Genomic DNA, 14528 nt, shown 5'->3' with positions numbered 1-14528 from the left:
TATTTATAACAAATAACATATCTTTGTTCATCCATCCATACCAGCGACTTATAGAGACAGGCAGAGCAAATCAATGATCTTCTTTTTGATGGCAGAAACCATGTATTTGACAAGTCCTATTCACCTTTGGTGGCATTTTGGTTTGGTAGTGTGCCTTGAAATTTTTCTGACTTAAAATATGCGCCTTGGCTCAATAATGGTTGGAAATCACTGCTATTTTCTCCTGGAGTCCTGATCTGCAAGAGGCTGACCCCTTGTGTTTAATTGTAATATAACATGCCAGAATGCATCTGTGGTTGAAATATTTCCTTCTCAACCCTCTCGGATAAAAACAATTCTAATTCAGTACTTAGAGGATCATTTTGGATTGCGCTACAATCCTTTTTTTTTTCCTGCATAGCAACTGTTCAACTCATGTCTGCATTTCCACTTGCAACAGCCTTATTACATCAAAAACACAACATGCATAATGCATGTGTAGGTTCAGTGTTGACAGTTTTCCTAAACCCCTCCACCTCTTCTGTTTCTTCACACGTGTTTACCAGAGCTAGAACCCACACTAGTTGCTATAGAAACTCCAGCTCTTGGCACTGACACGGTCGGTCACAAGAGTTCATTTTCCAAAGGTTTACAAGTGCAAGAAATCTCAAATCAGAGCACACAGACAACACAACCCCAATTTGAATGAGAGTATAAAACAACAATCTTTTATTTATGAATTATCACGTCACAAGACAGTGGAAAGTATAAAACGATTTTGCAGAATTTTCTTTTCCCTGTAATCACCGGGACAACAGTTGTATATTAAATGATGGCATTCATGGGTTAAAGATGAATAATGCAGATAAAGTAGTTGCAATATATAGATATACAATATACCAGAAACCAGAGATGGGCATTCTGTCCATCCGTGGGTTTTCCTCCGTCCTTCTATTCCCTAATCGGCTCAAGTTAGTGGACTGACGGAATGTAAAGACAGAAGCTCTTTAAAAGGACGAGGACGGACGGGGTCAAAGGATGATTATTTTTTTATGAATAAGAACGGAGGGATGAGGACGGAAGGGTACCAAGGGCTCCTGGACGGAGGATGGACCGGCAAAAAAGGTGAAAGTGCCCATCTCTGCCAGAAACACATACACGTCTCCAAATGCCACTATCACATCCTGTTTCCACCAAGCAGCACAGTTTAGTATATTTCATCCGTCCTTGTCCTGAATTTGAGCGAGAGGCGGGGTACACCCTGGATGGGTCGCCAGCCAGTCACAGGGCACACATCTAGAGTCTTCAGTAAACCTAACACACATTTTTTTGAAATGTGGAAAGTAGGTGCAGTACACAGAGAAAGCCAGTGCAAACTCTGCAATTTTTAGACTTGCATGCATGGCTCAAATTTATGAAAGACTCGACTTGACTTAACACTATTAAATAAACAACTTGACATATCGGGCCCGTTCTACATTTGAAAATCTGCATTTTCACCACTTCTCAAAGCTTCACGTCGGTTATGATGATATGATGATGATTGGTTTTAGAACCAGTGTGTGAATGTGAGCGTGTTAGTACAGCTAATTAACACAAGTAGCGAATCTGAGTACCAAGTGGCTAATGCAAATATATGTTGTGACTGAGCACGATTGTATGACTTGATAAACCCAACTTGCTTAATCAAGTGGATTTAACTTGACTTGCTTGAAACTTGAAGGTTAAGACTTGAGACTTTGGACTTAGGTATATGACGCGCATTACCACTTCTGGTAGTTGACACAGCAATCACCATCTGCAATCAGTCCAACCTGATCTGAGTCCACCATTTCATTTTCTATCATTCTCAGCTGAATTGTGTACTGCTTGGTGGAAATTGCTTGAAAATGTGTGTCTACTGAATGTTTTTGACTGTAGGTTCTATATCTCAGTGATGGCAGGGAGCATGCAGGCTCGCATTCGTCCCTCCCTCCAAGCTGACCTGCAATCAGAAATCCACTGTGAGACCATCGAGTGCCTCTTGTTTGGGTTCATCCCATCCCCGTCTCCTTTGCTGTCTGACACGCTTCCCTTCCGGGCCATCAGCATGGGTCGGTTGTGTTTTGTGGAGATGTTCGGAATGGTCGTGGCAGTGTTGGTGTATATCTCAGGGCAGCTGCTCTTGCGTTGCCGTGGGAGACCAGGACTTGCAGCATGGGGGATGCTGTGAGCTCTTGAGCGAGCTGGCTTCTCCCGCTCACTCTCGCGTTGCCTTCCATCATGTGGGTATCCCTTGGATCTTCTTGACTGACAAGTCGAAAGGTTGTCGTGATGCCCGTATAGATACTCCAGGGGGTCTGAGCTGCCTAATACTTCATTGCGCTCTACATGCTGCACACCTTTTTGTCTGTGGTTGATCGTCAAGGATTTAGTCTCGCTGAGGGGTGACACCCGCATCCTCTGATGCACTCCGTTGACGTGGTGCGCACTGGGTGAAACGTGGCCGGTGGGGAATGTGGGGTGCGCCAGGTGGCAAATGGAGAGGAGGTAGTCGTCAGAAGAAACGTGTTCGGTGACACGTTGCTTGTTAGCCTCATTCATATCTCTCACTGTCTCCTCAGTGCCCTCGCTGATCGTAGGCAGGAGCAATCCTCCCTTGGAGAGCAGTTTGGATCGTGGCCGCATAGCTAAGGGAGAGCGTAGGGAGGGGAAGGTGCAATGTTTATTGCCAAAACCAACACACTGCAGCCAGGGTACATAACATAAACATCAGTTGGGCTCGGTTTGTTGTGGATGCACTTCACTGAATCTCTCTAATATCGCGGTCTGACCTTTGGACCATCCTAATAATCTTTTCCCTTCTGTATCCTGTGGGTATAAGGCAGCAAAAATATTAAAACATCTTTCTGTGTGATGAAGTGCAGTAAACATTAAGTACTGCTAAATGATTCATTCTCTGGTGGTAATGATCTACAAATGCTGCAAAGAACATATCTTTTTTCATCCCCGCGTATCTATGCCAGGGAACTATAGTGACAGGAGGCAGAGCAATTAAATGTGCTTTCAAATGAATGATAGTTTGTTTTCAACTAAACAGGCGCAGGCCAGCAAATAGAACATTTGTGAGTAAATTGATATGGGATAATCATTATTTCATATTATGGTACACTATGTATATTTGTTGTGCACTGTGAGAATTTTCTGCAGTAAATTATGTTCCTTAGCTAAATAAAGTTTGGAAAACACTGATCCATGTGAACAGACTTTCTTCCTGTACTGAATCTCAGATAATGTTGTTGTCAGTGTGTGTGTGGAAGAGACGTGTTTTGACCGAGACTCCACACGGACACAATTTCAACATAACTCTTAATAGGCTGGTGTGTTTTAAAACACAAGCATCCACAGTTTTTTATTTCAGTCCAATAAATGACTTGATTATTGTAATAGCACATATCATATCATGTCATGTCAACAAATGAAAATACAAACAATGACAAGAAGTGTAAATACAGTACAGTATATCAGTACTGTATATATATGTGTTTTGAGTCTATCTATTCCCATCAGAACCCAGTGTAACCCACATTTTATTTTAGTCTCCACCTCTATCCCCAAAATAGAGCAAGCCAAACAAAGATGCCAGCCTCTCCCAGTCTCCTTCAAGGTGTAGCACAGTGCTAAATTTAGAAAACATCTACAGTTAAACATGGCTGAAAGTGGTAACAGGCTGCAGCCCTCTTTCCAAGCATACAGTATGCACCCTTATGTATTTTCTCTTCATACATAACCAGTAACAATGATTATTGTTTAAGTGAATTCTTGCAGTGGTTTTTACACTCACCTGCTCGCAGGCGTTCTTGGCTGATCTTTCCTTTTCTACAGCGGCAAGCTCAAATGTCAATGTGGCACCTTCTCTCTATAGCCGAAGGGTTTGTTTATCAGGTGAGATGCTGGCTGATGGCGCTTCTCTTGAGCGCGCTCTGTGGCTGCTGCTGCTGTCTCTGACCAGCAGCAGAGGCAGAATGCAGATTTATCTTCTACACGCCCCCCCTTTTCTTTCCCCAGACACGCTCTCCCTCCCCTCTCCCTTGCTTACTTTTGGTTTGCCCTCCTTCCCTGCCTCTAAAAATAGACCCACCATTCATTTCCTCACCCCATCATTGGGTGAGTGTCTTGATGGAAGGAGAAAAACACAAGGCAGACAAAGACTTCAATAAGAAATGTTGAAAGAGAGTGTGTGCAGGGGATGCAACCCCAACCCGATGCATGGCTGATCCTCACCTTTCCTTAAAGCGGTGGAAATCAACCCAAACATATTTTTTTCAAGAATATGTTGTATTCAGGCCCACTAGTTGAAACACAGCCTTCTGATTAATTAATCTGATTAATTGCGTTTGTTGGAATATGAGTCAAACAGCAAAATCCACCCCTTTAGGGCCATCTCGGGGGCAGCCATTTTGTCACTTCTGTCGACTGAAAATGACATCACAACTGCACAGGGCTCAGATAACGACCAATCACAGCTCAGCTTCAGAAAACAGGCCAGCCGTGATTGGCCGCTACCTGAGCCCTGAGCAGTTGTGATGTCTTTTTCAGTTGACAGAAGCGACAAAATGGCCGCCCCCGGAGATGGCTAAAAACTAATGGCTCTAACTCTTGTTGCACAACACAACATTTATCAGAATGCCTTGTTTCAATTAGTGCGCTTGCATAGAACATATTCTTGAAAAAAATATGTTTGGGTTAATTTCCATTTTAAGTAAATATTTAACATGTAATATGTATGCCTGGCCATAAAAGATATGTATCCAACAAATTGGCCCTTGGGAATTGAATTGCTTTGTAGGAATTGAAGTGCAGTCTTCCCACTTTCTTTGGGCCACAAATTTTCATCTACATCACAACAATTATCATCACTTGCTATGAGCTATTTCAGAAAAATGGTTACGGTATTTTCCAGACTGTAAGCCGCTACCTTTTTTCCTAGGTTTTGAACCATGCGGTTTATATAAAGGTGCAGCTATTTTGTGGACTTTTCTTCCACTGCTAGGGGCGCTCTAACCGAAATTAGAATCAAAACTAAAAAAAAAAATCAATGCAAAGAAGAATACGCTACTTTTCCCAGAACACCGACAACAAATTACAAACAGTTAATTATTTTCAAATCCTCGCACCTCCATCATGGAACCCACACAAAGAAGTTCGTATGATGCATGTTTTAAGTTGAAGGCCATCGATCTTTCTATCCAGGAAGGAAACCGCGCTGCTGCACGCAAGCTTAGCGTCAATGAATCAATGGTGAGATGTTGCAGGCGACAAGGTGAAGTGAAATGACGATAAGTACTGGTTATCTCTTGGTTCTGTTCCGTTTTTATCAGCAAAGTTGCTGTCGTGTTAAAAGGCACTGTTAGGAACGAATCTTTGAATCAGGTACATACTAGGACTGAACGATTATGGAAAATAATATAATTGTGATTATTTTCCTAAAAATTGCGATTGTGATGTCATGTCATCTTCCAAACCGCTTATCCTATATAGGGTCGCGGAGAGTTGCTGGAGCCTATCCCAGCCGTCAATGGGCGAAGGCAGACTACACCCCGAACTGGTCGCCAGCCATTCGCAGGGCACACATAGACACTGTCACTGAGCGGGAATCGATCCCACGCTGCCCGCACACAACTCAGGCGTGTGTACCACTACACTATCAGCGGACCACTGCGATTGTGATATCGGATGCAATTTTTTTTCCAAGGTCTTTTTCTAATCTACAAACTATCAGATATGTTATGTATTATAGAATACTGATGTAAAGGCAAAATGAAGCATTAATTAAAATGAAAGACAGTTTATCTACTACAATTACAGGTATAAACGTACTATTTTTTTATGTATGGTAACATAACAAGTCTGCCACACAGGTGTGGTGTAAACGTAAGTATACTATACTGATACTCGGAGCTGGGCATCGCCTATTTCCCGTCTGGATCTTTAATCAACCCACGTGGTCCCAGTCGGTCGGAGTCAGCCAAACGACATTGAGAACGGACTTAAGATGCACCATGTCACATGCAGGTGCCGCACTGCTGACACACGGCCGAGTAAGGAAAAAAAAAAAAAAATTTCTTGTATACCTTACGGCCCCACAGACACGACATGTGCCCCATATTGTTTTTATTTCACCGATTATCACGCTGTGCATGTGTGTGTCTGTTGATACCTTTATTAACTGCCTGCACGACACTGCCTAGCCCTGTTTTTTCTTCTTCATGTGTGTTTACTGCAGTAACATTGTACTTACATGCATAGTGTGCCCACTTGTGGTTCAATATATACCGTATAATACCATGGATTACGCCACATGACGCTCATTTCACTGACGAAGAAAAAGGTGGATAGAAATTTTGTTTTGTTAACTAACTGTTAACATTTAGTACATACCTTATCCCTTTACAGGAGAAGTATGCCCTTGTATGGGACATCTGAAGAGCGTAAAAATCTCTTCAAACCTTCATTCATGCTCATTGCCGTACACTTAAAGCTACGATGGACTGAATTTGTAGTTTTCATCAAGTTCCAGTAGTCAGGATTGGGAACAGGCGTGGTAAAGATGCCTGGCGGAAGTGATGGTAACCTCTCCTTCCCAGTTAGCACATGATTGCCATGTATAGTTATCTAAAGGGGACACCCATTGTAGTAGGTAGAGCACCACTGCATTGACAGGGTCTGTTGATTGTTTACATTTGTTGTGTTGCATATTTAGCCAAGCCACGTGGTCTTCATCGGTTCGAGTGAACCAGACGGCGTCGATAATGGATTTTACCGGTGCCACGTCACACGCAGGTGCCCCACTCCTGACACGCAGCCATATAAAGAAAAAATAAAAGATACAACAGTGTTGTATACCTTTCGGTCCGCAATGACATGTGCCCCATATTGTTTTTATTTCACTCATCACCACGCTATGCGTGTCCGAATCTGTTGTTCTTATAAGATTTTTTTTCTTTATTTGGCGGCATCTGCTTGTGCGGCGCCTGTGTGTGACGTGTACATTAAGTTCTCGATGCCGATTGGCTGTCGGAGATGAGGGACGGACTGAGACCCCGTGGGTCGGCTAAATATGCAGACGAGAACTTTGTGACGGTTAGGCGATGCCCAGCTCTGTTAGTTGACACTTAAACAGTTGTAAACAATTCAATCCACTCACAATACTCCCAGCTGGTAAGTGGGTGTGAATAGGAAATTAGCCAGCTAATGAGCTTTAAATAATGTTTATGAATTATGAAACCTCTGCCATTAGCATGTCTCCCATGGCGTCATGCACGGACCCTTTTTTTTGGGGGGGTGGGGGGGTGGGGGGGGTCAGGAGATTATTTCTCTGGGATAGGCTCCAGCACATGGATGGATGGATGAATGTATACACTGTATATGGACCATGGAACAACTTGCTGGTGCTAATCAGATGTTCTAATTGGATTAAGTAAGTGATAATTTATATAACTGTGGCCACTACAATTATGCAAAAGACTGACTGTTACGCTGATGTTCCACATTTTGTCTGGCTGACATAATTACTGCTTACAACATTTTTTGTGAATGAAGTGACAGTTATCATTACAACAAGAATTACTCAACACTGATACATTGCAAAATACCATAGGCACTTAAACTTTAATAAATATTAGACATTAAGTTATTTTTGATATGTACAGATATTGTCCAGAAAAATCTGTAGATGCTTCTGCGGATCCTTCTAGTTAAAAATACATGAGACACTTAACCTTGAAAGCACAAATCCGAAGCAGCCCTCAAAGCATCTATGTAGACAAAGCTGACAATATGACGCTTAAAAAATGAAAATGTTATATTATCTCTATTTTTCTGTACATCAAATAATGAATCAGGAACAACACTTTTAGCACCACTGACCACAAAATATCATAACTCACTGACCAAAATGTAATAATACTATTAAAAAAAATTAAAAAAAAGTTTTTACTCCTCATGACTGAAAGGAGACATGGAAAATTGACTTTTTAATATTTGTACACAAATAATTGAGTCTCACCTATCAAATGTGGAGTTCATCTAACCAACGACCAACTGTGTATTTCTTAAAATGTGTCAGTAAGCAAGTCGTTCTGCAGTAATTTCCATAACCACCCAAAAGCCAAGTTTCTCCACCCAGGACTTCCTGAGTTACAGAGCGAAAGAGTTACAGAGCAAAAGAGCCGCTTTCAAGCTAATTCCAAAGCCAAAGGGAGAGAGCTGCAGTGTTACCACGGATTAGCATAAGCTAACGGTGTTGCCAGCATTAGCGTCGGATAAACATACATGATAGAATGCATTTGTGCTTGGCGACATCATGCAGGCAAATTGGTGCTGAAATGCTCCCTGCATGAGTGATAACGCAAAATGCAATGGCTCTCGATACGCTCGTGGGGGTTTGGTTAAATTAGCCAGCAGTGGTTTCAGGAGCGCTGCATTGACTTTTGTCTTGACTCAGGCTGTTTTTTTAGGTGGTGATTCTCCACCACAACCCTCTATGCTGAAGTATACTCAACAATTAGTGTTTGTCTCTGAGTGTCAGAGACTGGGTATGTGTATTAAGCATTTCAAAAATCTGTTTTCCATACCATGTCCCCTTTGAACGTTTTCCAGCAATAGCTTAATCATATGTAAGTAAGAAGCACCATGTGTCATATACCTCTCCAGTTGTCCATATCTTAGCTTCCTGTGCATGCAACTCTAGAAAAGGCAACATGAAGCCAGGTAGTTTTAGAATGAGTAAACTGAAATGTAAGCTTGTGTTTGTGCAGCATTTTCAAAATACCTGTATGTATACACAAGCCATAAAAAGTTAGGGCAGCTCTTTGGCTTTCTAGTGACATTGAAAAAATCTGTCTGAGAACCATGAACATTTCCAAGATTGTCTGCTTCTATGACTTTCTGTGACTCTTCCAGTCTCTCTGGAAGATCAAACACTGGCTGTGAATTTTGCCTTTTTATACAGTTGGACAAAAGGTTTAGACAGGGTCAATCAAGTTAACCTGTCAAGGTTCATCCGGAAATTTCATCCAAAAGAAGCATATCCGTAACTTTTTGTGAGTTGTGTATATGTACAGAGTTTTGTTGTAGTTGTACATGTTCTCAGAGTGGACACACACGGTTGATGTGCCGCAGTAGTTGTTCTTAGCCTTACCATGAGGTAATATCTAGTCCTGGTTTGTATCGTCAAATACACTGTACATTTGAATTCCAGGTGGTACTTTGTTGCTCCTTGAGTGCCAGTATGAATAGGACCAACATGATATCAGTTCTCATCAACAGTTATTGAACATGATTTTGAATGAATTGGAGGAGGAACAACTTTGCTTTTATAAAGTCTAGTTAAACTAGATTTCTGTATTTCTGCTACAGTTTCTGAATTAGGCTTTTATTTTCTTTGCAAAGAAACTGTTTGTCGATTCACTATAGTCCTGTCACGATCAGACAGTTTGTGGTTTGAAGCCTCGATAAATGTGATTGCGGCAGCTCAATTTGTAAAGGCGTTCGTCTCTATAAGAGAACTGACGTGGTCTATCGTTCTGCGTGGCCTCTCTTCATCCTGAGGAGAAGATTTCGCTTCTCTTCCAGAAGCTGTTGAATGCGTTTGTTCCTGGTCTTTTCCCGGAAGTTGACGCGACGCTTTGGAATCAGGTTGTTCTGAGAGATGTCGTTGTCCACACCGGTATTCCTGTTGTATAAGATGTCAACCAAGTTGCTCTCATTGTTCTCTTTTAGTCCTTGCTGTGGTGGGAACGTTGTGCTGGAAAGGGAGGTGGCGGGGTCTGGTGTTGCCACGGTGGCAGGGACATTCACAGGGATGTACTCGGAAAGATCGACCCAGGGCAAGGAAGCCAGATCGGTCACGTCTTCGCTGTTGATGGTTGGTATCATCACAGTCAAGCTGTCATCCAGCACCGTGATGTCACCGTAGGGCACCGTGACGCCGTCACCGCTCAGAACGGCTCCACTGCTGGCAACGACATCCGCGCTGCTGCTTATTGTGACATCTGTGTACGGCACGTTTCCACTGGGCATTGTGACATCTTCAAAATTTCTAGGAGTTGTGGTTCCCAAGTGAGAGTTGTCGTCTTGCAACAGCAGAGCTTTATCTGTTGTTGTTGTTAATTTTTTGGGTGCATATACGATGTTGATTCTTGAGTCAGGTAGAGGCAGGCTTGCCGCTGTACTATAGGCGCTCGTGGTAGAGGGAGAGGTGGAAGAAACAGAATCGCTTGTTGACTCTGGGCTTGTGAATGGAGTGGCCCACGTGGGATATGAAGCTATTGTTGCAGGTATCATTTGCACTGTGATGTTATTTTGATTAACACTCTTCTTTTTCTGGACAGTTATTGTTTTGGTTTGATTAATAGCTTTAGAATCAGAATTAGAAGATTTTTTAGGGGGAACTGTATTGGGAGTTGGCTTGTTTTTTTTCTCTAGAGGCCTCTTAACTGGTTGAGTCTTTTTGGGGGTTGTCTTAACCCTTTTGGGCGGGGTGTGAGCTGGCATAGTCTTTTCCAGGGTTGTGATAGCTGGTTTAATAATTTTGGGAGGCGTGTCGGTAGGTTTAATCTTTTTGGGAGTCGTTGTGGCATTGATTGCCTTTTTGGGAGTCGCTTTGACTGGGGCAGCCTTTTTAGGGGTCTTTTTGATTGTTGTGGTCTTTTTGGGAGTGGTTTTGATTGGTGTAGTCTTTTTGGGAGTTGTTTTGATTGGCGTAGTCTTTTTGGGAGTTGTTTTGATTGGCGTAGTCTTTTTGGGGGTTGTTTTAATTTGGGTTGTCTTTTTGGTAGGTGTCTTGTCTGGTGTATTCTTTTTGGGAGTTGTCTTGACAGTGGCAGTCTTTTTGGAAATTGGTTTGACTGGGGTAGTCTTTTTGGGAGTTGGGTTTCTTGAGGTAGTCTGTTTTGGAATTGTGTTTGCAGTGGCGCTTTTGGGGGGAATTGTTTGGACACTGGTCATCTTTTTAGGAGCAATGTTTTCTTCTTTAGTCTTTTTATTGGGTGGTGTAATCTTTTTCAGTGTGGTGCTTATCTTTGTGTTTGGATTGACCTTTGGTGTAGCCACCTTTTTGGCAGTGTTCTTTTCTGCAGTCTTCTTTTTTGGCAAAATCACTTTTTGGGATTTTTTCTTAGGATTTGTGTCCTTTTTAGGCTTGGGTACCAGTGGTCTTTTAGTACTGTTTGCTCTTAGATAGATGGCTGGTGTTAATATCGTGGGAGACTCTGTGGCAGTTACAAGACTTGAATTATTTGTAGTGTTTTGTGGTTTTGAATTTAGACTCTTGTCTATTCCTGGGGCAGGCACAGGAAGGGCTTCTTCTGTAGGCACAGGAAAGTCTGTAACAAATGATGTGGTTGCCTCGGATAAGCTGAGTGGAATTACGGGAGCTGTGGAAGCTGCTTTCCGGTATGTGGTGATCAGTTCTGTTGTACCAAGTGAGCTCAAGGTGGAATGATGGATCCGAGTCATCAATGTAGGAGGATGAGTCACGGTCCAGGAGTTGGTGGTGGCATCTGCAATGACAGTGACTGCAGCTTCAGTGGAGTAGGCGGTGGAGGTGAACAATGAAGTAAGGCTAGTGGGTGGATGAGCTGTGACGGGGGATTGGGTGGAGGCAATGGGGGTTGATGTAGAGTTGATTTCGGGCTCTGTGGCTGTAAGATTGCTGCAGGTTTTACAGCATAGACGCTGAAAGTCTGGTAGAGAGCAGTAACGGTTCAACGTCGCCATACGGCAGAACACAGAGCGGTCTCCATGACAATGGCGACCTGTGAAAGAAAAAAAAGATTGGTGTATTTTATTGCAAGGGTACAGTTTGTATGTGGATTATTAAAGAAAGTTACTGTACATTAAGCATTAAACTGCAAATGCAGCTTTGTCTACCAGACATGCGTGATTGTGTGTAGGAAGTAGAGTGTAGTTCCACACCGTGCAAAGAACAGGTGTAAAGCTGGGCCATTAGCAGAGGATGCAGGCAGGAAGAAGAGGAATACCCAAAAATAAAGAACACTGATTACATTAGTCCACAGCAATTGAAATGGAAAAGTTGCTTGTCTACAGGTTTCAATATGAACCCGTCTGCCTGTCTGTTTGATTGTTGTCCTCCAAAACATCTGATGCCTGATTTGGAACACTTAAGAAAAGCTTTGGCTGTGCTCCGCCTTTTACCTTCTGTAAAGCATGCCAGTAAAAATGTGAATATAGATATGTAGATGTTTGATATGTCCAAATCAACATTCCTGGTGACACTTTCGCCGGACACTTTTCAAAACATTTTTATTGATACAACTTTGCTGTTTGAGAATGACAGAAACTTAAACAATGACATGTACGCCCCCCTGCTCAATATATAGATATATTCTTTTCTTAAGAAAAATAATTCAACTGTATCGAAAGTTACAAGTTCACAGTCACTTTGGTAAAACACTTCAATACTTGGAAATCAACCAATCTGGTTATCGACCGAGGGGGAAAAAATTAATACACAAATTATATTTTCTGCCAAAATGAAATCCGTGATTTCCATGATGATGTAAAAACTGCAATGGCACGTTAAGTGTCATATGAAACATTTACAAAACATTAATACAATTTCCCTGATAAATCAAAGTGCATATAGACGCAGTGCACAGAGTCCATCTGAATGTTTCTTCAACGTTAACCAAACGTTAGCCAGCCCCACGCAACAGGCCAGTGAAGCCACAAAACAGTTACCCATAGTATAGAATATTATAGAAGATAACAGTCATGAACATTATTAAATACAGTCAACACCAATGTTATATACAGTATCGCACTGCTAGATCTGGCTTGGTCTCTTATAGTCCAACTCCAGCAGAAGGAAACCTTGGATAGCTGGCTACATAGTCACAACAGAAATATGTGATCACAATACAATGAATTGGAAAGTCTGAAGTGTTTTGTGTCTTTATTCTATTTTTTTCCATGGTGTAGTATGTGTCAATACCCTAGGCCCTTTGTAAACCCTTCCCTGTAGTCAGACATTGGGTCCAACATCTCCTTGGTAGGTTTGACGGTTGGCGGGTGTGAGTTTAAGTTGGTTTGAAGCTGCCTCTATTCCAAGTGAAACTTTGAATGAGTAAAGCCATCTCTTTCACAGATAAATGCCATTACATTCAATCCAAGATAAGGCATTGTTCATGTGGTTAGTGTTCATCCCAAAAAGGAAAAAAAAAATGATACCACCAGACACTCGTAAAATCAAAGTTTATGAGGTATTTCTGTAGCTGATCGAAGTGTGGAGAAGCACAAATGCAGACGCACACTCACACACACGCACTCAGACTCACTTTCCGAGTATCATGAGTCTCATAACTTGCTATTCCCTCCTTTAATTGAGCATACATGCAAGACAAACATGCTCCCATTCGCACACACATATACATACACACGCGCACACGCTCTAGCAGTCCCTCAAGCATGTCACACAAGTTGAGCAAAGAATGCAAATGTGTATGACAAAAAGTGATTGGAGCCTTAAAGCAAACAAGTGAGGTGAAAATAAACTTTTGATTAGGAGAGAAATGGAGAGGCAACTAACTGACCAAGTCCTGCATAATATAGGTCTACCCCCCACCCAAAACACTTTCTCTTTATTAAAGATTCTTCTGTAACCATGTAAAATCAATAATAATAATAATAAAAAAAAAAAAATACACATAACAGTCGGGATCTGAGCGATCAATAGCAGTCCAAAGGTTTGAGGCAAATAAGCTACAGCTTATTCATGGTAAAACATTATTCATATTATTGTTATTCATAGAGATTTAGATTTATAGGTATATATATATGTATATATATATATTTATGTGAATACAAATCTATTTATATAAGTATTTGTTTAAAGTCTGCAAGCACAAATAAGCTGCATTTATTGAACTTCAGTATAACAGTCAAAGAGAGGATGGCTGATGATGAGTTGAAATGGGAAGCAACCACAAGTGGTCAGACTACCCTGTTTTGTTGTTGTTGTTGTTTGTTTTTAATCAGCCTTTGCTTTAAGGCTATACACCTCACAGTTCCCAATCCCCCAAATCATCAGTTTCTGTCACTTCCTGTCCCTGTGCTGGGTTCCTGTTAATCTGAGAATGGAACGTGGAATGAGATGCCATTCTCATCCCTAAATGGAACCAGGATGTGAGATGAGCACTTTAGCAAAGATGTCCTCATTGTGACAAGATCACATTCACAATAAAGCTTTCGTATATATATTTTTTAAAAACTTGTTTATATATATATATATATATATATATATATATATATATATATATATATATATATATATATATATATATATATATATGTGTATATATATATATATATATGTATTTATGTACCTTTTCTGTTTATGTTCACATCTGTTTCTTCTCACAATGACAGTGCGCTATAAAAAGAAACGAGCACAACTGTATCCCCGAAGTGATAACCCATGACAACACGCAGATAGCTCGCGCAAAACACGGTTGCCAAATGCAGGTGGAGGCCCCTGCATGCTCTCT

General features: G+C 41.5%; 2 protein-coding genes across 3 annotated transcripts in view; both read right to left on the bottom strand.

Moving 5' to 3' along the window:
* Window positions 1-679: 679 nt before the first annotated feature.
* LOC147151785 (uncharacterized) lies at window positions 680-6206 on the bottom strand. The gene is made up of 3 exons (XM_086022085.1): window positions 6179-6206; window positions 3803-3962; window positions 680-2648 (listed from the first exon to the last, which is right to left on the bottom strand). Exon 3 carries the CDS (start codon window positions 2644-2646, stop codon window positions 1903-1905), a length of 744 nt encoding a protein of 247 aa, XP_085878211.1. The 5' UTR covers window positions 2647-2648; window positions 3803-3962; window positions 6179-6206; the 3' UTR covers window positions 680-1902.
* A 1404-nt stretch (window positions 6207-7610) lies between these two features.
* Window positions 7611-14528, bottom strand: part of LOC147151784 (A disintegrin and metalloproteinase with thrombospondin motifs 2-like) — a 137194-nt gene continuing 130276 nt past the window's right edge. For both annotated transcript variants that reach the window (XM_086017867.1, XM_086017868.1), the window contains one exon: window positions 7611-11777. In XM_086017867.1, the coding sequence (XP_085873993.1) occupies window positions 9538-11777 (2240 nt within the window). In that variant the 3' untranslated portion in view covers window positions 7611-9537. The remainder of the gene's footprint in view (window positions 11778-14528) is intronic.

This window comes from Filicampus tigris, chromosome 2, assembly GCF_054856515.1.
Source record: "Filicampus tigris isolate MCC_2025a chromosome 2, RoL_Ftig_1.0, whole genome shotgun sequence".
NCBI classification, from domain to species: Eukaryota; Metazoa; Chordata; class Actinopteri; order Syngnathiformes; family Syngnathidae; genus Filicampus; species Filicampus tigris.
This window is presented reverse-complemented; position numbering and strand designations above follow the sequence as displayed.